This window comes from Chamaea fasciata, unplaced genomic scaffold (assembly GCF_029207755.1).
Source record: "Chamaea fasciata isolate MVZ Bird 193981 ecotype frontalis unplaced genomic scaffold, bChaFas1.0.hap1 SCAF_10, whole genome shotgun sequence".
Lineage (NCBI taxonomy): Eukaryota > Metazoa > Chordata > Aves > Passeriformes > Sylviidae > Chamaea > Chamaea fasciata.
Window position 1 is genome coordinate 4823102 of NW_027094095.1, and position 24022 is coordinate 4847123.

The 24022-nt window shown below is 40.2% G+C and overlaps 1 protein-coding gene across 2 annotated transcripts in view; it reads right to left on the reverse strand.

Annotated features, from left to right (window-relative positions):
• Positions 1-24022, reverse strand: part of CEP350 (centrosomal protein 350) — a 67436-nt gene that overhangs the window by 25032 nt on the left and 18382 nt on the right. For both annotated transcript variants that reach the window (XM_066192138.1, XM_066192139.1), the window contains exons 8-27: positions 23338-23451; positions 20349-20492; positions 18882-19537; positions 18424-18545; positions 16116-17167; positions 15343-15496; positions 13985-14148; positions 12927-13116; positions 11370-11590; positions 11094-11257; positions 10333-10443; positions 9956-10087; positions 8324-8460; positions 7840-7959; positions 7229-7395; positions 6677-6873; positions 5957-6141; positions 4949-5036; positions 4448-4594; positions 3489-3646 (exon numbers count right to left, since the gene is read on the reverse strand). In XM_066192138.1, the coding sequence (XP_066048235.1) occupies positions 3489-3646; positions 4448-4594; positions 4949-5036; positions 5957-6141; positions 6677-6873; positions 7229-7395; positions 7840-7959; positions 8324-8460; positions 9956-10087; positions 10333-10443; positions 11094-11257; positions 11370-11590; positions 12927-13116; positions 13985-14148; positions 15343-15496; positions 16116-17167; positions 18424-18545; positions 18882-19537; positions 20349-20492; positions 23338-23451 (4423 nt within the window). The remainder of the gene's footprint in view (positions 1-3488; positions 3647-4447; positions 4595-4948; positions 5037-5956; positions 6142-6676; positions 6874-7228; positions 7396-7839; positions 7960-8323; positions 8461-9955; positions 10088-10332; positions 10444-11093; positions 11258-11369; positions 11591-12926; positions 13117-13984; positions 14149-15342; positions 15497-16115; positions 17168-18423; positions 18546-18881; positions 19538-20348; positions 20493-23337; positions 23452-24022) is intronic.

Here is a 24022-nt window from a genome sequence, read left to right on the forward strand (position 1 = left end):
AGAACTTTAAAATTAATTGCATTTAACATTGTATAGTTAATACCCAACATCTGCAGTACAAAAACTATACACTGTTATGCAGAAGGTTATAGAACATACACTTATAACACTTCATTTTCTGTTAATTAAAGACAAACTACTTTCACACTACTGTATTTTTCTTTAAATTTTGGAGAGTTTTATTATTTGATGCAGATTTCCACAGGCACCAGTTAACATATCTGAGCCTGCCCTTTGTCATGCTATTCTCTCAAAGGAGTGTATTATTGGTATTAAAGAGCATGCTGGTTTTGCAATATCAACAATTAGCTGGTCTGACACTTTAAACACATTTTCTTCACCAGGCGAAACCTCAGCCAAATTATTTCTACAGTAAGGTAAGCACCAGTGAAAGAGCAAAGCAAAAAAGAGATTAAATAATTTACTTTCAAAACATGAACAGTTCCAGGAAAAGTCCAAGATATACCTGCCATTCACATTCTAGCTGCTAATTGGGATTTTTTGCAACAAAGTACAGGCTTGATCTCAGAACACTCATATATTTAATTTGAAGTACTAACTGCAGAAAAATAATACCTTTTGTTTTTTAAAAAAATCTACATAACGTACAGCTCTGCTTAAAATGGTATTTCTTAAAAGTATCACCATTTTAAGCTAATTCCTAATGAATTATCAAATTTATAGAAAAATACCATGCTCCATTCAGCTCTATCAACTACAATGCAAGCTAAGAAGCACACTAAGGAAAAGCAAATGAAAATAAGCATTTAATCCATTATTGCACAGATTATCATTAATGCTGCATATGCAAGGAAAGCCAGGGGAAAGTGGTTAATTCTCTTTGACAGAGCATGCTCCTGTTCACATGCAGGCTACACAGACTCACCAGTTAAAATGAAAACAGAACTATTCTTTCATTCCCCTTTTAGCAAAAGACAAATATTAAAGCTGCCTCCTAAGTAAGGAGGCCAAAGGATATCCACCTTGCTGTGAAGTACAGCAAATCCAGCAGGGCAGGCTTTCCCAATTCCTTCCTTTAGTTCCTTTGTATTTATCATTCAGCTTCTTCCCTTGAACCCTATTTCCCACCCTGATTCCTCTCAAATGGCAGCTTGCTATCATTACACCCCAAACCAAACATCTTACTGTTATTTTTATGTGTTTTACGAATCAGGACATTAAAAAAAAATGATACCAAGTCAGCAGTGTTTTTCAATCAATAAGCACTGCCATCACTACCAAAACACCTGCCAAAGGTGTGCAAAAACTGTACCAGAGGGAAATCAAGTTTTAGAGAATCATTTACGCTTACACAAAATACTCCCTCCTTTGAACATATTCAACAATCCAAGACTTTTAAAACCATAAAACCAAAAACATGTGACCACAAAGGTCACACACAATTTCCACTTGTTCCACCTCAAATCCTGGTATCCAGCTTTGGAAAAGTATTCTCCAGGTGAGCAATATATCCAGCTACATAAAATAATAATCAATTGATGACTAAAACAGCTTTCAAGGTAGAACATACTTTATATCTACTACTATCCCTTGTAATATAGAAGTCTTTATGCAATTCTAAGTGTTGCTTAGAAATGAAGGTACTTTGAAAAAATAAGATTTCAAGAATAATATTCACAAAGGCACTAGCTGATAAGAAGTGGCAAAGGAAGTCTTGAATATACAAGTACATTTGTCATCTCTTTTAGTATTAATACTGTATCTCAAAATTCATAAGCTGCAGATTGTTTTTTAATCACCATTTGAAATTTGTTGGATTTGTTTTGTGGAGAAAAAAATAAGATAAAAGACCCTCTTTCAACAATTAAAAAAAAAAAAAAAAAAAAAAAAAAAACCACCAAAAAAACAACAACAACAAACCAGAAGAAAAAAATTATTTTCTTGATACCCCAGAAGTCAGCACGGCCTACAATACACAAGCTTTTCAAGTCCCCATCTTAAGTCATTTACCAGCGTCAAAAGATACTTCAAGAATTTGCCACTATGATGATGGGGTGGTTTCACACAACTTGGAATCCCAGGAGTTTCGTTTTGGAAATAGGACACCTCAGAAACTTTTAATTATCAGTGATTTTGGCTGTTCAGTTTATCAGATGCCACCAGCATCAAAGAACAGCAATCAACTCAGGCTAGATACAAAGGCTGTGAAACCACAATGTGTTTTGAGCTTTTCCTACTTACACCGAAGCCTCTCTTACTGCTGTTGGGTTTTATTTTCATCATACTCAAGTACATGCACGAGTGGGAAATGTGCTTCTCAAATGATTGCAAGCAAACAGGCTGCTAAGGAGTCAAGGACAGCTGGCCCTTCACAGCACTGCTTGCTTTGTGATGTTTTATCCAGCTGTGTTTGGAGCCTCAAGGGAAAATACATTCCCTAAGATCACCCACACGGACTGAAGAGCAGTGACTATCTTGGTTCTAAGCTCAAAAGAATTGTTTAAGCAAGGACCATTTCTTATGGCAACTGGCAGAAGCCAGACTTTCAATGAATTAGTCTCAAATAAGAATTTAGGGCTTCAAACTGATGAGCACAAGCAGGTAAAGTGTTAGGGATGTTTTGTGCACACAAAGTAATTCCTACACCAAAAGGATGCAGAAAAAATTTTTATGTAAAAATTCATAGGTGAAATCAGGAGATTCATTTTAGGTTTTCAGAGCCAGGAGCTGCAAACAGATTTTGTTATTTAATCTGGAAACATTTTCAGCATTCTTCCAACCTGTAAACCACATATATTCTCATTCACATACATATCACCTCCATTAACAAAGAAAATGTTTAAAGAATTAATCCTAGCTGATTTTAATGCAATTAAAATTAAAATTCAGTAGCTGGATAATTAGATAGAAATCACGTACCTGACAACCTCAAGGTCTTTCTGTGAGTCAGATCTGAAACTCAGTTACTAGTTTTTGCATAAGACAATTGCTGTTATAAGTTACCTTACAACTCAAAATAAAAATTGGCACTGTAATTCCAGAGTCTCACTCCCTATATTTTTTTACTCTTTAAGGTAAAAGGGGAGATACAAAATACAGGCACCATTTTGACCATCTGACTTCGGGTCTCTCATTGCAAGAGAAACTCAGAAGTATGCTGTAAAGCCAGAACCTGGCTATATTCCTTGTACCTACAAACATTAACATCTCTTAAGCTGACGTGTTTTACCAACTCTATTAAGTACAAAGAATATTAAACCACATCTTCTACAATGGAGCCTTGACCACATGGTCTGCCATAATGTTTGAATCTTAGTATCATGCAAGAACCTTTAAATTATTATATTCAAAGATTAATATAGTTTTATTCATGCTTCAAATCAGCTGTTTTTCAGGTAATTCAGATCAAAATGTGATATCAACACCGCCAATATTTCTGATGGCCACTTTCACTGCAGATGTGGGCCAAACCTACTTGTTCCATTAAAGTAGCAAACTTTTATAAAAGAAAAGAAATATATAGTTACTTTTCATCCATTCTGCTGCGCATTTTTTTAAGTTTCTGCATAATGCTGCTGGTCTCGCTGCTGGAGATGGAGATTGGGGAAGGGCTGCGTGTTTCTGCATCAGTTGGAAGTGGGCTGGAACCATTGCTCTGCTTGATGTCATCCTCACTGGGAAGATCCTGCAATTAAAGGGTTAAAACAAAAAAAGAAGCATTAAAAAAATATACCAAAATCCTTTAAAAATTGTGTTAATTTGTGTTATTTAGCTTGCAATCTCTAGATTACATGAAATACTAAATCTGTCCACTTGCAGATTTAACTTCATAAACTCATTTTTATTTGACACACAGCTTTTAGCACACCATCTTTCTCCATAATTTAAGTTTTCCCCTAACTGTATCCAGAACCACAAAAAACAAACCCCAAAAACCCCACCAAAACAACAAATCACCAGAATTCAGTTACCCAAACAAGAAACCAATCTTTTCTATAATGTTACTATTAGACTTGTGTCTTCTCAAAATTTTCTAAGGAGGCAGTCACTAACCAAAACCTCATTTAGCTACCTTGTAAAGTAGATGCAAGAAACTTAGTATAATTACACTACCACACACAGCAGGAAGTTTTAGGGTTAGTGCTTATATTTAGTACTTTGGGCCCGACAAATAATCAAACAAAAATCAAAGCCTGAGAGTTCTAAGCATCAAAAAACTCACATTCCTAAAGTCATTAGTTCAGCTTGAGAATGAACAGTCACCATCTATTGTGCATTTAAAGCATTTTGTAACTTCTCCAAAGACATTTCCTTTAAGATCCTCTAAAGAAATTAAACATAAACTCCTGAGATAAAGGGCTGAGACCATTTCAGACAGACAAAACTCCCAAGTGACAGGTCTAATCCAGTAGCTTTCCATTCCTATTAACACTTTCAGCTGCATGGCTGGAGAGGGAAGACTCCAGCTTCTGTGCTGAACACTCACCAGCTTGTTTTCTCCTGCAGACTTCAGTTTTTCCTGCAGTTTCATTGTAGTCTGACGGATTCGCTCGATCTCCGCCTGCTGTTTAAGGATGAGTTGCCTCTCCTTCCGAGCAGCCTTGTTCGCCTCCTGGAGACGTTTAATTTCTGCCTTTTAGGTGTAAAAGGTGCAGCATGAGAACACTGACAGACCTCTATTGAGAACACACACAAAGCTGCTGCAGTGACCTTGCTATGGGTTTGACATGACTGCAAATACACGAGGAAGGAACTTGGCTGAATTTCAGTAACAAAGAACTGAAGATCAATTAATACTTCAGTCGCAATCATGAGATTACAGATAGAGAAAGACCCTTGAGAACAACATGCTGAATATGACTGAAATGCAAATAAAACTTCGAGAAAAGAAACACTGCTAGTTCTCCATTCCAGTATTTACAGTGTCTGAAACATTAAATGGGTACACATGGCTTTCAAAAGCACTTTCCTAGAGAGCATCCCTTACCTTTTCCTGCTGTAATCTCAGCAGCAGACCACGCTGCCTCTTTCGAATAGGAGGCATCTTATCATCCTCTCCCTTGTCTCGCAAATGCCTGCAAATAGAATGAAAGGAAGAAGTATAAATAAAGTAGTAAGATTACTTTATAATAAAAATAATAATAAAGTCATATGAAAAAAGTGCACAACAGGCCTTTTACTCTTTAAAGTGAAAAAAAAAGTTTACTTTTCCTGCTCTGCAGAAGGGCATATACCTTAATCCTTGGCATGCTCTGTGGTGGAATATTTTGCACAGTTTGCTCACATAGTAAAAAGGCCAGTGCAGGTAACAGCAGATCACACAAAAATGGGCAAAAGCTCTGCAGACGTAACACACTCACCATTTGGGAAACATAAAAGGAAAGACACTTGGCTCGCTACCTAATAATCCTTTGTCAAATCCACAATAACAAGAAATTGTAAGAAAATGTCTGCTGAACAGTGGTACTCTCATACAGAGAAAATGACTGATTAAATCTGGCCACTGCTGTTTAGAGGTATCAGTGGGTCCTTCAAGTGGACTTCATATGCCAAAGCACATCTTAGATTGGAAACAAATTACTAAGTAAAACATGCATCCAGATTCACAAAATGTGGCCTGAGTCAACTTAAATGACCTCAGACACACACCAAGCAAAGAAAGGTCAAACTGTTTGACAGCTCTGTATCTTCCTGAATTAAGATGTGTAGAGGAATGGTTGGCAACTATCTCCTCTAACTGACAACAAACACCTGCTCTTCTGCTGTTTCAGTGAAATTCTTAATCAAACCACATTCAATGTAAATATTAAAGCACATTTATAAACTGGGTCCTGTTCTTTCCGTGTCCCAGGAACAACTGCACAGAATATTGATGTCAAAAGTTTAGTTCAACCATTAATACTTAATAAGGGAGTGGTAAGGTGGAAACAAAACCTTGAAAAGTAGAAGGAAGTGATTAGTCAGCAGTTATATATAATATTCGGAGCTGCCTTACTTTTTCTGGTGTTCCAGCCAAGCCAGTTCAGCCTTGGTCTTCTCTTTGAGAGCTTTCTCCCGGAGCCGCAGCAGTGAGGACTGATGAGCTGCTCTCATTTCCTCCTCTTTCATGTACTGTCTTACCATCTCCATGGTAAACTTAGAGAAACTATCCTGCCCTCCTGAGAATGGCATGCTTAGCTCCTAGAAGGAAAGACAAAGTTGGCATGGAAAAAACAGAGACATGCCATGGCTTTTTTTCAATTACAAAGTGCATGTCTGTGTGTGTGTATACACAGATGCACAAAAATAGATGCAGGAAGGGAAGCTGTTTTTCCTCTGAGCTTTGTGCAGAACAGCTTTTTTTTGCCCTGGGCTGTGTGACAGTTTTGGGAGGTCACCACTTTGGCCAGAGAGATGAGGCATCCTCTTGTATTTCCTAGCTAAGTGTTAGTATAGTCGGAGGACTTAACCCACTGGGCTTTTAAAATCTGCCTCAAAAGGTCACTCCTAAGCCACAAGGTAGAGGCCTGGATGGACTGTTCTGTAAGTCATTACACTTGTACAACAGTGACATACAGCATGATTCACACATCTCTGTTTTGAGATGCTCAGAGAACCACAGGGAGGAAAAGAACCCTCAACCCTGCAAACACAGCTAGGAACAGCTCACTTGAAGCTTATCAGCTTAACCATATCAGCTCAGTTAATTTAATTTAAGTATGGTTGCCTCATCTACCTTGATAGATGACAGAGCTGTTTTGTCTGGGGACACTTCCTCATCAGAATCATCACGGCTGCCCCGCTTCTTCTCCAGATTATTTCTGCGATGACTCTCAGAGGGCAGCAAAGACCGGAAAGATTTTTCTTCAATCTCATCCTCTGTCATGGACTCATCAAATTTCAGGGAATACTCTGTTGCAACAGAAGCGGAATCTGAGGGAAAAATCAGGGAAGAGGCTTTTCACTCACTTTTGCACCATGAACACCATTTCAGTCTGTCTCATCTAACTAATGTTAGGGGGGTCAGGAAGACAGGGAGATAACTAATGCAGAAAAACGGGTGTCTAGGGGAGAGTCATTTTGAGTTAGAGGACATCTGTTATCCAGCTCCAAGTGACCTAACAGATTTGAGGTACACAGGCATAAACATGCCTGGAGTTGCTGAAACATTTGGTGTTGTGCCTGCAGGTTCAGCACGTGAGCATGTGGCTAAGCTAACACAGCAGAATCTCTAAGGTTTCCATCTCACTGTGCCATTCTCTGTTATCTCTTAAGAAGTACAGCCAACCTTTTTCATCTGGCAGAGACAAAACACTGTCACTGGGCAAGGAATCGTCTGCAGCAGTCTGAGCCTGCTCTTCAACACTGCTGGCTGTCTTCTCACGGCGGGAAAGCTTCTTCTCATTCTCCTTAGAAGATGGAACTGAAGGGCTCTCCTGGCAGCTGCTGGTACTACTGTGTTATCCAGAGATATTTTTTTAAAAATACTTTGCACATATCAAAATACTTATATTACATCATTACTGTACACAACATGATTAACATCACAACAATAAACAACATGCAGAGCGTTTGGTTTTGGTTTTGAAATGCAGTTTGGCTACTTTAAAATTCCAATTTAATCAAACTACTGATTGTTGTTTCTAATCTAGCTTAAAATCCATGTGGTCTGAAGGTATGCACATCCTTTATCTGGCAGTGAGTAGTGACGATAAACAAATGCAAACAAATCTTCTCTCAGATTTTAGAAGAATGAATAAATTAGAAATTCTGTTTTAAAAGTTAGGAGAACAACAGAGGACAGCATTTTTTCCAGTTCAAGATCAGAGAAGGTCTGTGAGAAACTTCACAGAACCTATCTAGACCAGGTAAGTGAACAGGACACAGAAAGCTTCTTACCTCTGATCGTGCACCTTTGATCTTGAGGACTCAGAGTAACTATCAAACATTGGTGAGTATGTCTGCTTTGAGTCACCTGTCTCCTCTTTACCTTGTGATATGGCACCAGACTCACATTTCCTGGAAACGAGAAGCATTTCGGCTAAAACTGCATTGTCTTAAACATAGGAGTAATACAGTCTTCGTAAGCTTTCATCAGTTTACTCAAAGCAGTAACAGCTAAAATTTCTGCTTCAAGATTTATTAAAGCTTAAACTAGGTTAAATCATCCCACAAAACATTTAGATCATCTTTTTCTACTCTTTTATGCAGAGTTTCACAAAACAAGTTAATGTCACTTTTGATATATGCTATTAAAATCATAAAGATGGGATCCAACCGCTCACTTATTATGACATCTTAAAATTTTCTGGAAGAATAGGTGAAACAAAACCTAAGAAATCTTACTTCCCCCTGTCTTAAGATGTGAAACATGAAGCCAAACCTGTTTGTATCAGCTCGGGCCCTCAGCTGCTTCATGAACTCGGAATGGTGCTGCCGCTGGTGGTCAAACAAGGTGGAGGCTGGAGCAGCTGGGGCACTGACAGTGTCTGACATCTGGGTCCGCACTAACTCTGTCATCTGAGCACAGCAGAAAACACGGGAATACAGTCAGCTTATCAGCATCAAAATGCTTCTGGAAGAGAAAACATTCCTTCTGGCAGACAATTTAGTGATTTATAACAACTGTGTAAGACACGAGGTTACAGCGGTTTGTAACAACCCCTGTCACTTCTGGTGGTAAAGGTGCATGCTGCTCTGTGAATACATATTCCCCCATACTCCATTCTTTTACATGTAATAAATTACAGTGTACACTCAAAAATATTCCCAGCATATTGCTGACAGGTGTTTCCACCCCTGCATTCCAGCTAAAACAAATGGCTGTTCAATTGAGTACCTGGAATCGCTTGTGAATAGAGAGGGAAAAGCTACTCTGCTGACCCAGCATCAGTGACCAGGTCATCCCCATCAGCCTCTCCACCAGCATCTCTTATGCTCAAACTTCAATCAAGATTTGAAAATATTAAAACTCTACACCAAAGAAAAGCTGCCTTCTCTCTTTCTTCACCATTGTTTCTTAACTGGTTTCTATCCACTTCAGCTCTAAAAACTACAAATGCCTCCTTTTCTTTATTCAAGACTTCACTATCTACTCTCAATGACCAATACACAGCATCTATTTGAGCTGTCTGAGCTTTTCTGCTCCTTTAACCCACTCTTGTCTACTCAAAAATTATTTAAACTTCACATATTGGGCAGAGTCCAGAATAAGTACCATCAGTATTATTCTACAGTTCCATTACTCATCATAAAATCAGCCCTGGTGAGCACCAACATGTGCACGAGCTGTGAGGAAACAGTTCTGTTTGCACTTATCAGCCTTTTGCACTCCATCCCATAATACTGACCCACAGTCAGTGATTTCTAAACTGTGATGGAGTTAGTTTTTCTTGGTTACTGCATTCCTTACCCATGTTTGAAGCAGCTGCTACATACTGGGAACAAGAAGTATAAAAAACTGATAAACTGCTATAAACCCCTGGAAAATAATAAATATTCTGTATAGCACACGAAGAACAAAAAGAGATTCAAAAGAGGGAAACTTCAAACTCTGCACCAAGTCAAGAGCTTTGTTCAAGATTCTCCCTTCTCCTTTTTTTAAAAATTTTATTTGTTGTTCTCCTACCTTCAGCAGTAAGCAAAATTGCAGTTCTCTGCTTTTCTAATTTAATTTGCACATGAAACAGACATAGTATCAATCCCTGATGGAGATTGACTCCTACAAACTGAAGACGTTGTGCTCACTGTCATCAATCTACCCTGGAAGAACAAACTTCTTACCAGTTCATTAACTGGAAGATCACAAGAATATGGAACAGGGATTTAAGGCTGCCGACTGCCTTCTAAGTAACGATGCCAGAGTAGCTTCTTTGAAGTCCTATCATTTGTCATGTTTTGAAAGTGAAAAAGTTGTACCAAGAATGACACCAAACAGAAAATAACTTAAAAGGTAAAAAAGTATTCACAGTAATACTGCAATTAAAATAGCTCTTCTCTTCCCCTAAGGCCTCACCTCACGAAGCTGGTGAGTTGCATCTGTAGTGAGCAGCGCAGGTTCTGCCTGTTTTGCTGCAGCCTTGCACGGGGGCTCCTGTGCAGCCTCCTGCCGTGACTGCACCAGCTGCTGCAGAGACTCTGCATGCACCTATGCAGAAAACACAGACACTTCAGCTCTCCAAAACGGTCTGGCTACAGTAACTACAGATTTATTTCTCAAAAGCTGCCAGAAAAAAAGTTTGAAATAGGCTCTTGAGAGTTTCTTTTAGCTGTATAAAACCCTTTCGGCACTTTCATACGTTCACAGCTTCAAATTAAGAAGACCTGTAGGCATGGATTTACTTAAAACATTTTGCCTCTTACACACTCCACATTTTTGAAGGGCAGCCTTACCTGAGCTGCCTTCTGCCTTGCCTCTTCCAGTTGTCTCTGACTTTCTAAAGCTTCTTGTTCAGCCTTGATTTTCCAAAGAGCCAAGTCCCGTTCATGGCGCTGCTGCTGTGCCTACAGATAAGGAAAACAACTTTTAACCATGCAAGTTACATATAAAGGCCTGATTTGCCTCAGCCACTGGTTCCAACTACCTCTTAAAGATCTGGATCTACTCTGCTGGGGGTGTCTCTTCTGCTGAAACAGAATTTTTAACCTACTGACCCTCTTCCTTTTTAAAGCAATGCACATTCCCCATACTCTTTCACCACAGTGCAGAAAGGAGTTTAGGAGATCAATTAATTCAACAAACTAGAATAATCAATCTCGCCAACATAAGGAAACTTGAACCAAAAATGTTTTTGTGGAATAAAACAAATCATCCAGCCCAAACAACTACACTGCATGGCACTGGAACTCAACATCAATCCCAGTAAACAATCATGTTTTTATCTGAAGAACACAACCAGAACAGTGATTCCAGCTAATGGCATATTAATGACACATAGTCTAGAGTAGCTACTTCCTTAGTGTCAAAATAAGAAAGATAACATACGTTAATCCTAAAAAATGGCCATTATCAGAGATGCCCCATCATGCCCATTACGATTTCTCTGCACTGCTAACAAAAGCTTAATTTGCCCTAACTCAATTAATTTTCTTGCAAACAAACAATAAAAGGCAAAAAAAGGAAAAGTTAAGACAAAGGAGTACTTTCCCATTACCTTGAGAATCTGAGCCAAAGAAACACTCTCCTGCTGGGCAAGGGAAATGCCTCGTACCCGCTCCAGGTCCGAGAGCTGCCGCACGGACTCCTCGATGGCGCTCAGGTAGTTCAGCTCCGCCGACAAGCGGTGCTGCAGCCCCGCGGGGGAGAAGCGCATGCACCCTGCAGGACAACACACAATGCTCACCCTCACACACTTCAGCAGCCCACACCAAAAACTCGAGGAAAAATGCTGTAGCTGCTCTGGCACCAGCAGGTTTTTACAAATACTCACCGCTTGCTGAGGCTGCTCCTGCTGCAGACCTGCTGGTTCCCAGGCCCACGTCAGGGAAGGCCATGTTTGGTTTCAGCCCTGGGGCTGTACCTCCAGAAAAGCCAGCAGGTGACTTCACTCTTTCTGCTGTATTGCCTCCAGAATCCAACTGCAGCACTTTTTGGGAGCCAGGAGATGGGGAAGAAGTTGGTGTCTTCTGGGGTCTTCCCTTGTCTGAGAAACTGACAGTGAAACAAAAACCAAAAGGAGTCAGTGATTTTCCAAGTCCAGCCATCTGATAAAATAAAGGAATAACCTTGTTCTTCCATTCCTACACACAAACGTAAAGATTCACGTAAAGGGCACAGTCTGTTCAGTTTGCACAGGCCCAGATTGTCTTCAGGAAATTGCCTCATGAGATGGGTTTTGTCCCTAAATCCCAGTTCAGAGCTGAGTTTCTAGAGCATCCTATTTTTCCCCAAGTATTAAGCTTAGTTAGCACACACACACAAAAAAAAATTAAAAAAAAAACCCTTAAGACAGTATCTTCATGTTCTACATGACCAGACAAGCAGTTCCATTGCCTCCTGTTAGGAGACAGGCATGGGAAAGTCAGGATGCAATCAACCATCTGCACATGCAGTTTAAAAAGTGAACAGTTTACTATCAGCACATGGATGCAACTGATTGAGACAAGCCACTGCCCTGACTCTTGATCTCTCTCCTAAAATGCATTGGAGACCAAAACTTGGCCTGAACAATTTGTAAGACACTGTGGTAACACTTCCTGAGAAAAGACATTTCTTTTTTAAACAGAGAAAATTATACAAATGCTTCTTAAATTTACTTAAATTCCAATTTTATTAGGCTAAAGAGGATTAACAGTTGCTGTTTAAATTCTTTGGGAAAACATCCTGCTTTACTTGACGCATCTCAGGAGATCAAAGGACCTCTCAAAGCCAATCCTGGATGTCAGCAACAGTAACCAACAGAAGCCAATACCTCAAAACTGCTCCAAACTAACACTGAATGAGAGATCACTCTTATTTGATGTTTTAGAAAGAAGTGCAGTGAAAACTGAGTGTTTCATAACCACCTTCATTGGACAATTAGCAGAAAAACTGCATTTTTAGCTAGACAAAAAGAGGTTGCAACTAAAGATATTTGTTTCTTTCTCTTTTTAATACACTCTTTTCAAAGGATGGGTTCATCTCTCCAAAGGCATCAACTCACAGAGCTGGATGGGCTTTGTGAGCATTAGCTGAACACAAGTACAGCCAAAATTGTCTGTGTATCTACTGAAAAAAGAAAGGTGACTGCACAGGTTGAATAAACCCTGACACATTTCTAAAAGAGCTTTTCTAGAAGAGGGAAACAAAAAACTGTATTTCAGAGCTTAAGGTACTGAACATGACACCAGGTTTCATATTTAAAATACAGGGAAAAATATTTACTGCATGCACATCCTACTAACATTTGACCATTTCTGTTACTTCCCTTTTGCATATCCAAAGACACAGCCAGCAACACTACCAAGCGTCACTATATTTGCATAAAGTCTTACAACATTCCTGTTACCTGATCAGGGAGTGTCCAGACAAGTTTTCCAATGTGCTGTCTGTATCTTGGTTCTGCTCATGTTCTTTATTAGAAATTCTGCTGCTGGGTAAGGATTTCTTAGCCTGTTGGGATCCCCTCTCTAATTCAGACAGTATTTTATCTTCTTCCACAGAAAAGTGGTGAGAACTTCCATTGAAGGAGTCCAACCCTAAGAAGCAACAACAGTGTCTAAAGTTTGTTTGGTTCTACATGTGAATACCTTACCATCACAAGCCCCAGAACAATGAATTGAGAAGTTTTTCCCCAATTAAAGAAGCTTTTGAGTTAGAAGTCTATAGATCCAACAAGCAAGAAATGTAGGCCTGGCAATGAAGTTCTCTTCTGTATATTGTGTGCCCTGCCAAAACTGTCACTCAGCTTTCATTTGACCACTCTATCAGTTTAAATAAGGAAAATAAATATTTGATTCTTTACTACTAATAATCAGAATACAGCCTAGCTTTTTGGGGGAAAGGTAAAGAATTTTGAAAAAATAGGAAGAGATAATTTAGAATGCCTAATCCTATTTTTGTCATGTTTCTACTGGCTTAAGACCTAGGGCTTTTTTATCCATTGCTTATATACTACAAGTGCACCAAGCCTCAGGTTTCTTAATGCTTTTGTAATGTACAGGTTACCACAGAAACCAATGTATTTATTAATCTGCGCACTGATGAAAACAAACTGTGATCCAAAGACAAAGCATTCAGGCAAATTTGTTGTCACCTTCACAAACATAACTCAGAAGCCCATTGGCATTTTCTCAGTACATCAACTAAAGATAGTTCCCCCACAATATTAAAGGAAAGGAAACTTTTCAATGCTGTTAACAACCTCTCGCTTATTTAACTTTAAATTACTGTATTTTAGGGTTAGAGAATAACCAGAGTGGAAAAGAGTCTAGGAAGGAATCACTGGAAGAATAAATCAATCATTCTATCAGTATTAGATTGGTTTCCAGATATGTAGGACTGCAATTTTCCTAACAAGAAAAGCCTTGATAAAAAAGGATCCTCTACAGCCAATATTGCACTCACGTTCCTTTTTCCCTCTCTTTTTAGAGGACGCAGAGGAGCGGGAAGACGCTGCAGACCGGGGTCCAGGCGAGTGCTGAGAACCAAACTCCACAGATCGAGGCTCAAGGGGAGACTTCCTACTGGGAATTTCTTCCTGAATGCTTGAATTACTGCTGCCAGCAACACTAAAAAGAAGCACACTGATGGTGATTAAGGACTTCCAGCTCCCACGTTACACTGTGCACAAGAAAACTACCTCACTCTGACTTAAAAGACAGGTGAGCAAACTGCACAAATCAGCCCATCTAGAAAAGCATTGGTTTTGAGATTAAAAGCTATGACAGCTAAGACATTGGGAAATTTGATATGATATTAAACATATTGAGACATGCTTCCAATAATATGAAAGACTAAAAGATGCATAACAACTATCCTGTCCAATTTTAACTCTTAAGAGCTATCTGACTCCATACCTGAACAACATAAGAGTGACTCAAAATGTGACTGCATTTATTTCAGATAATTTCTGGGCACACAGATATCAACTGCCAGAAATACAAGCAATTTTCAATAAAGGATTACAAAAGACTTACAAAGAAGAGATGCCAATGCATCATACACCAAATAAAACCAACAGAAGAACGAAATTTTAATCAGATAAAACCCATTTTTTGCAGCCAACATTTTCAGTGCACAAAGTGCCTTTTAACTTCTTTTTTTCTCAAGTTAAGTGTCACTGGTACAAACACACTTGTGGCTGCCCCCAAGGCGCCCAAAAGATATAAACAAAAAGGAGGGTCTTGGAAAATTCAGGAAGCCATGCAGTAGCCATGGAGAGTCTAAGATCTACGCTCTTCAGATTTTAATCTGAACAAAAGCTTTTAAAAATTCTTACAGACAGTTTATATATCCATTACAAAGTAAGCACTTTGATAAACGCTTACTGAAAGCAATTACAGATTTACTACAAAGTTCTGAAGTACTGAAGGCATTTTAAGACTTTTCTATTTAATCTACTTTTCTAATAGCTTTTCTATTTTTTTCTGAATTACAAGACTACCCAACTGAGCATTATTGCAGCCACACAAGTCAGAGAACTAACTTCCACCGGGCTACATAGGATAAGAATCTTGTCTAAAGCTACCTGTCCAGGCTAAAGAACAGGAAAACTCAGACAGGGAAGAGGAATACTGGATTCTATCTTAACTATGTTAGCTGCTGTATTAACTGCAAGGTCCTAAGAAAGCACTTCATCCCTTTGACTAGTATAGTACAGCACAGCGGAAAAGATATCCAGCATACTATGAAACAAATTTTGTATGAACTATTTTCTCCTGAATTCTGCATTTTTATTTCTGTAGGAAGTCTAACACAGATACCTGAGGTCACGTGAAACCTTTTTGTCTGTTAAAGTGCTGCTTCCCTGCGATGAGACAAAATCATCCTCATAAGAAGCCACACTCTCTGGAGGGCTCATGGCAGGGAGCAAAGGGCGCAGAAGGGCAGAGCCTCCGTTCAGCCTTTCTTCAAACACTGAAGTGTGGAGACAGAAGGGAGAGACATAAGTTGTAACAAATACAAACATACGGCAAATAGGTAATAGGAATTAAAATGCTCCCAACCATGAGTTACAATGAGTTCCTTTCAAACACAAAATCATCAGGAGAACAGCAGTACAGATGTCTCATGGCAGTCTTAGTACAACATAGCAAGCACAGTCTTCCTCTTTTTGTAAATTATCAAATTCTTTACTTCATTAACACACTCCAACCAAAACATTTTTGAAGAGTACAGTGCTTTGGAGTAGAGTCATCTGCAGAAAATTTCATGCAATCATCTTTAAAGAAAATATGAAGGTAAAAAGAGAAAAAAACACAAGACAAAAATCAACTTCTCAGACAACATTCCCCCTCAGAATGAGGAGCTCTAGGCCAGAGACAAAGCAATCACAAAAAGAGGAATAAATTTGTACAAAAAAAGAAAATGAAACAAAGCATCCTACATGAGACAGCTGTAAATCATGTCTTACACAGATTGACATTTGAGACCTCTGAAAGCACATTCCTCAACTGTGGAAGCATGCAGTGCATGGAGCAGTAAGTCTGGGAAAATAGCAATTCACAAGAGCTTTAAGAAAAGCTTCCATTTTTACCTTTTCCATGAAGTTGATAATTCTTTGCAAAGATGTTGATGACACTGTGGGGACTTCCCTTTGCCAGTTCCTCCCAGGGCCCCTTGCTGTGTGTGTCACTTGTCTGAGTGAAAAGTGGGGAATACCTCTCAGCTGCTTTCTGAAACTCCTTTATGGGCTCAAAAGCATTCCTCTCCCGAATGCAAAAATCCTTCTCTTTCAATGTCTCCAGCATCTTCAGTGGCAGCTGCTTGTGCTGGCCTCCTTCCTCTTCTGAGAGGTTTTCATCACTCAGGAGAGGCCCCTCACTGATGGAGTCAATGCTGGACTCGTGAGGAGTGACGGCTTTGCCCAGAGGATATGCCTGGCTCTCACGCCCTGGGGAGTCTGTCTGCCTCTTGGATGAATGTGCCAGGATCCCTTCGTGCCTGTTAGCAGCAGGAGACCTCAGACCAAGGCTGACTACATCAGTAAGAGGTCTGATGGTCTCAGGGAGCTTTTTAAACTCACTGAGGTTGCCTACCCCGGGAAGGTTGTCGTCAAAGGTTGTACGAGACACGCAGGCACCCAACATCCTTTGAATTCTGGCTGAAAAAGTATTTTCGTTTTCCTCCCTCACAGGAGGACTCACAGCCTTGGCCCACCATCCCTCATCCTGGTTTTCTTGCATAAATTCTGAGTTCCACATGGTTCCGTAGTTGATACCAGCGCCAGCCAACTTTTTGGCTTCAGTTTCAATCCTGCTAGAAAGGGAAGCAGCAGTAGCTTTCAAAGCTTCAAGGCGATCTAGTTTGCTCTTATACTGGCTGGCAGAGGGTTTTACTAAGAGGTTTTCCTGTGCAGCAGATGAACCCAGGTACGACTGAGGCATCAGGGACCCCACAGGGGCAGAATGGCTCCTCCTGCCCGCCAGCATGGCATCACACTCCTTTGACAGAAGGTCCATCTGCTCCAGACTCCAGTGCGGGGAACAAGCGCCTCCACCTGAGCCCAAGAGAGCTTGTGGATGCGGGAGCTGCACTCTTGGGCTCAACCTGTCTGGCTGTACCCACGGAGGTTCCATCAAATCGCTCCTGAAATGAAAAGTCAACACTTATGTTGACGACTTACACGAGTATTGATGCCTTAGATTAACACATCGTTGCCACAGATTTAATTTCAGGACAAAATACTTTTTGGTGGAATCAGAGGGGTGGGGAATGGGACAGTAAAGAGATAGACAATGTTATTTAGTAAAAAAAAAAGCAACAAACCAAAAAACACACCATCTCCCAAATCTGAATTGCCACTGATGGTGTACTCTCTGTTTTAGGGTTGTAACAAGCTGAGGTTTTTCCACTGTCAGCAATAAGTCTTTCTCAAAAACTTCTTGACTCCAAAAGGGAGAAGTTTATTTTTTTCCTTATCACCTGCCCATGTCCAGAACACCTCAAAAGTCCCCCAAAAAACTTGTCTCTGATTACCATGAGGGTTTCTGAATACCTTATGCAGTCCTGTGAATCTCATCTCTCCTCTACTATTAGTAATTATGTTTTTTCTTTCTGATGTTACACTAACAATATTTCCTATATGGTTCAGCTTTTTTATTCTACACACAGTAGTACATGGCATTTCCAGTGAGCTTCCTTGAACTTTTCCAGAAGGGAAACAGGTCTCATTGCACTTACTAAGACAGAACACAGTTACTGAAGCAAGTATATATTTAAGAAGCAGACATTCATTATGTAGTTAAAAATGAAGACACTTGCACAACAGGGGTATTAAGGATATCCAATAAAGTTCAGGATTTTTAGTTCCTTATATCTAAATGTTTGGTTAGGCACCTTGTCTTGCAGTAAGAAAACTTTGATAATACACTGAACAATTCAAAACTGGGAAAGCTGCATGAAAAGAAATCAGAAAAGGCTAGCTCCAAGCAGAAGTGTTTGGTACTTCACAGAGAGTAACTAACAGCAGTATCCAAGACAATAAATGAAAGAGCAACACTCAGCAAATCCAGTAAGAAACGATTCATAGGATCAGCTTCTCTCGCCCAATGGCAGAGGAAATAAGAGTGTTCCAATATGAAATACACATCCCACTGATGTCAACAAAACATTACCAGCAACCACCATTCACTTTATTTATTCGCACGCTCACAAACCAGCCATAGCCAAAATTTTCATATGGTTTTCTGATCAGCTTCCTCTCTACTGCGAGGAAAATGCTGTAACTGACGTAAAGACAATTACTCTCCCTGAACAGGAGCTCAAGAGCCAAGGCTGTTTTCACCTCCCAGAGATGAAAGCAGGAGCACTTTCCTCTCTCTCCCAGGGCCCCATTTGCTCACCTCAGTAGCGGCAGCTGTGGCTCCGAAAGGGACATGTCACTGCTGGAAGATGCACTCGGAGGACGCTCTTGAGCCTTGTTTTCTTTGTCAGATTCCCCAGATGGCTGATAACCAGGTCTGGGCTAGAGATGAAGACAACCAGAAAAAGTGTGTCAGCATTTAGGAGCTCTTGCCCCATTACAATTGAAAAGGCTAATATCCAGAATTCAGCTTATCTTTAAAACAGAAAGATGATTTTCAGTCAACTTTCTAGTAGGCCTTGCTGGACTAAAAAGCAGCCACTAGCAAAGAGGCTGCAGACTGAAATCGCTATGTTTAAGCAAAGCTACACATTTTGATTTGTTCTTTTTTTCTTAACCAATAATCACCAGAACAGCACAAGTCACAACCTCCCTGAACATACAGCCTCCTATTCCTGCAACCAACTGCAAGACATTAAGTTAGTGAATCAGCTGTACCTGTGTTTCCTGCATCGTAGGCTGCTGAGGTGGCTCTTCTAAAAGTGTTCGTTCCAGCAAGAGTTTGGAATAGGTTTCCTGTAACCGTTTGGCTGCTGAAGGCTCAGGAGGAGCCACATTCTTCACCTTAGTAACAGCCTCCTTCTGCTTTCTGTAGAGCTCTTGGAGCCTTTTGTTCTTCTGTTCTGTTGCCTCCTTTTGTGCTTTCTTCTCTTCATTCTGCTTCTTCTTCCTCTCCTCCTGCTGCCTGATGATGTACTGACGAACCTCATCACTGTCATAGTGGCGTTTCTTAGAGATCACCTGAGGCTCCTCACTGGCCGCTACCTTGTCCGGTTTCCTTTTGGTTGGACTGTGGCTCCTCATTTTTTGAGTAGGCAAAACAGACTTCTGATTCTGCTTTTCCACATCTGTCTCTTGCTTTGTACTCATGGAATCCAACTGCAGGTCATCAAGAATGCCACGTATCTCCATAGGTAGGAAATCCTTGTTTACAGAGGCATGATCTTCTTGGTTATCACCTGGAAGAGCAGCTTCCAGTTTTCTCAGATTGGTCTCAGACCGTACTTTACTTCTCGACCTTTCGGAACTTCTTGAAGAGCTTTTCCGGGTAACATCCAATCTAGAATCAGAACCTGTCCTTCCAATGCAGCCTGCTAAAGAATGAGACGTCAAATATGTCAGGTAACAATCAAATTTGGGAAACAGCTGCAAAAAGAAGGATGAGGGAGGAGGGCAGATCTCACTGTATACAGGTCTTTGCTTCATTCAGTGTCACAGGCTGAATGTGGCAGCCTTTGCTCAGACGGAGCCCACACCCTTTCTACTCTTACCAGCCTCGCCACCTCACAGGCATAAGAAGCACAGCAGTTCCCAGCATGCCTTATTTGTCCTGTCTGAGATTCTGGATAAATTCTCAAAAAGGCTGGTGGAGGAATCAGTGAATATTTATGATGCACATGGATGACATTCTAGCGTATCTGGAAGAACTACAATTCCTGTTCAACTAGGATGCTCAATCACAGCTTATGGATTATGTACGGCACACTTGGAAAATTCATCTGGCCTGTGGACCACCGCTAGCCATTCCTTTCCCCACTGGCTTCAAGAAGCAAAGACAGATTGCAGGTGGTCCATTTTTTTGGTTGCAGCCTATATCTCATCTTTTCCAGATACCCCCAAGCACCCTTGCAGCATGCACCACCCCTCAAGTCCCATGTGCAGGGACCATGACTCTAAAAAAGTCCATAATGCACACAGGAACAGAGGCTGTGCACCACAGCCATGGTTGTGAGCAAAATTTCCCCTCCCACCTCCCTCAAATTCCAGGTTAAAAATAGGAGCAGTTTTGATAAGAAACTTGTATCTCAGAACATTCTACCTCTGAAGTCTGCTCTAGTCTGCAGACATGCAGTGTTATGTAATGAAGTAAAATGAAGTAAGTCCAGTGATAAAAGAACAATTTACCAGACTTGGCAGCTCTCTCTCGGCCTGTTCTGTCACTGGATACAGCTCTTCTGTCCTGTTCTATTCTGGGAGCTGGACCCAGGATCTTTTTTGCCAGCTTTTGTCCCTCCCGCCAGGAAGATGCACTTATCACATAGTTTCCACCTGCAAAATAAAGAATAAAAAAAGTCAAGGTCTAGAGGATTTGCCATGGTATCAGAAAGAATTATTTATTGCAGCCCTTCATCATTTCTGTACCATTTAATTTTGCATTAGTAGTACAGCTGCAGTTACATAGCCAGAACACTGATGTCCCAGTGTAACATCCAAAACACACTGCAGCACCCTAATGCCCTACAAAAACTGATTTAAAAAAGAAGAAAGGGTTATGCAGGTCTAAAATATACAAACAAGCCTTACTAGGGACAGCAGTAATATTTCTAGAGCTGTTCACCACCACTCAAATATGGAAAATAAGAAATAAAAACATAAAAGCAACTAAATTGCTGTAATAAGAGGAGCAAAAATAAAGATGAGATATACAAACCCCTTAATCTTCCTATCAAAATAGTATTTGCTAATACTCTAGGAAAAAAACCCCAAAACTACTTTACAGGTTTTTACAGATTGTTAATTGGTGAGATACGTGTTTTGTGAGGAGGTTAAAAAATATAGAGCAGCAGATGTTTTACACCAATGCTAACTCACTGTGCCTTAGCTGGGACTTCTGTTTCAGCGCTGAAAACAGTTAAGAATAAAACCTATTAGTTGATACTTAGTTCAAAGACAGAATACCTTGCAGGTGACAGAAACCCATTAAAAATATACTAGGATTATTTTATCATCCTACATCTGATTAAATGATAAAAACTGGTTATGGTGGCATCCTTACCTACTATTGGGTAGATTAAATGGTAAGGTTTATTCAACTCACCTTTCAACAAACTAACTTCCAATATTACTAATTTTTTTTAAAATAGTAAGCTTTCAAGTGCTCTGGAGCAGAACGCAGTATATATAAGAAAATTTAATTAGGTAATTCAGATATTTAACGATCTGTAAATTAATCAGACCTCTCAGGGGTATTTAACTGCTAGAAAAGTACCTAACTTGAATATATAATTTGCAGTTGATTTTTAACAATTCCATTTCAGGCTCTACCTCCAAGTGCTCTGCCTAAAGAAACCCAGTCACTGCAGCATGAGATCACCACAGCTAAACAAAAACGGCACTGTACTGGGCCCAACAGCACTTTGAAGACAGGATACCAACAATGTCAAGTGAAATCCAGCCCAGCAGAACAATTGTTTTGGCAATCCCAGTCTTCAGTTTCCAACCCTCTCGCTTGTTATTTTAATCTAGAAGTCTGCAGCCCACTACTCAACCCTTTGCTAGGAGAACTCCTTGCATTGTAAATTATCCAAGTATTTTATAAAAGAGCTGTCAACTTGAAACATGTCACTACAAGCCTCTTGAAAACAGAGGCATCAGCCAAAGGGGTTCTCCTGCAGAACTCACTGTTCTCAATCAGTTCTGTGTGTGTTTAAAGAGGCAGTGTAAAGTGTCATCTTCCATTTCAAGTCAGCTGTTTAACTAAAACACGCCAACGGGGCAGAACACGAGCCACTGCTATTAATAGCCTTGGCCATGGTAAGCAGTTTCTTACTGCAATGACTGGAGAAGGGTGGACTAGCATGGATGTGTCACTAAGAGCTGGTTCTTGTCTTCCAGGGATTTCAGGTCATCATCTGCCACACATTTACTCCATTATAACAGGGGGGTGGCTTCGTATGTAATGGAGGGGCTGGAGCTTACAGCCGTTGACTCCCTTGAAGGCAGAGGCCTTCCTCACACGGGAAAGCACAGGAGTGGGCTCTGATCTCTCTGTAGCAACCAGTGACAGGGTCTGAAGTTGTGTCAGGGGAGGGCTGGGCTGGATATTGAGAAAAGAGTCTTCATTCAGAGGGTGTTTGGACACTGAACAGGCTTCCCAGGGAACTGGTCACAGCCCCAAGAACGGACCGAAGAAACGTTTGGACAACGCCCTCGGGCACAGAGTGGGATTGCTGGGGTTGTCCTGTGCACTGAGCTCCTCCCTCACTTGGAACTGCCATAAATATTTAAGACAGCTGAGTGTGATTCTGTAAGTAGGCACTGATCAGCATAGGAGAGAGCAAATCCATGCTTATCATTTGAATTATTAGTATTCCTTATCACAAAGTATTCACAAGCACAATTTACAGCATGCAGAAGCACATATTCACTCTCTAAAAATACTTTGTAATAATTTTTAAAGTGCTTTTCTTCAAAATGTTTACAGATTATGGGTCACTGTACGTAAGGATAAATATAAAACCTTAAGAGGGTTTCAAAAGGTGCCTAAACTTGCACATATTTAAAGAAAAGAAATTGCTTGGTGTGTGATTGCAGCCATAGCTGCACACTTCATATGACAACTAAAACCAAATACGAAGCATACCTGGAAGCCTTCCTAATTCTTTTGCTGCCAATATCAAAGATTCACACTACTGGAAAACTAAGAAGCACTGACAGAATTCCACAAGTGTTTAATTTTATTTTCTTCCATAAGGCACTGCTCTAGAGTAACCTGCTCGCATCATCTTCTCTAAATAATTAAATTATATTTAATCATCAGTGGAATTGTCAGACAATAGTGGGGGGAAAAGTTATCAGATGGTAAAAGAAATAAACATTTCTTTAAAAATACCAAGATTTGGAAGACTAGTCAGGGAATGAGCAGTTTCCTCAAGGTGCACACAGCAAGTGGAAAGGCAAAAAATTAAAATAAACCACAAAAAAAGTGCACATATCCACCAACCAACAACAAAACCATACACAACCTCCAATACAGCACAGTGTACAAACTCACTATAACAGCACTTGCACAGCTAAGGCTTCTAAAGCAATACACTTTAACTGTTCTTTCTTGAGACAAAACTCATCTCTGAAGGACATGTAAGAATCCTCCCTCTACAGCAGAAATAATCACCTTGTTTGGACTCTGGGCTTGGCAATCGTGTCAGTTTTTGCACTTTCCGCACTGGCCTGGTCGCTTTCTTCTCTTTGTTTCTCTCACTAGATTTTCCTTTCACCGCTGAATCCTCTAAAAACAAACAAAAGCTGTTAAGTGATATCCCACAGGGGAGAACACAGAATAACAAGCTCGCTTTAACATTTGAAGAACTGGAACTCAGAGAAACACAATAAAATTCACTGACTTTCCCAGTTTATATACCCAGATCCATGACTTCCAGTCCAGCGCATTAAAATCCTCACAGCATGGGAATTTTGAATCAAGGTCTGTTTACCTATGCACTGGAAGGCAGTGAAGCCACAGCAAGGCCATAACAGATCTTTACAAAGTTAATTTTCAATTCTAAAAGAAATGTTAGCAATATAACATGAACAACTGCTGGTTCTCTTCTGCTACAGATCCTACATTTTACTGCTCTGATGTTCCACAAGGACATGTAATTCCTGAACACAAGGGCTGCTGCTTCCACATTAATGCATGACAGCACATTCAGCACACGTGGAACTCTGTGACCACTGCTACCACTGTTTTCTGGTTCCTCTTCTCTGAAGAATGTGACCAGACAACCTAAAACAACCAACATCCAACTTGTTCCCCCTATGGACAGATCTGAAGCTTTATTTTAGATGCCAATGCAAAC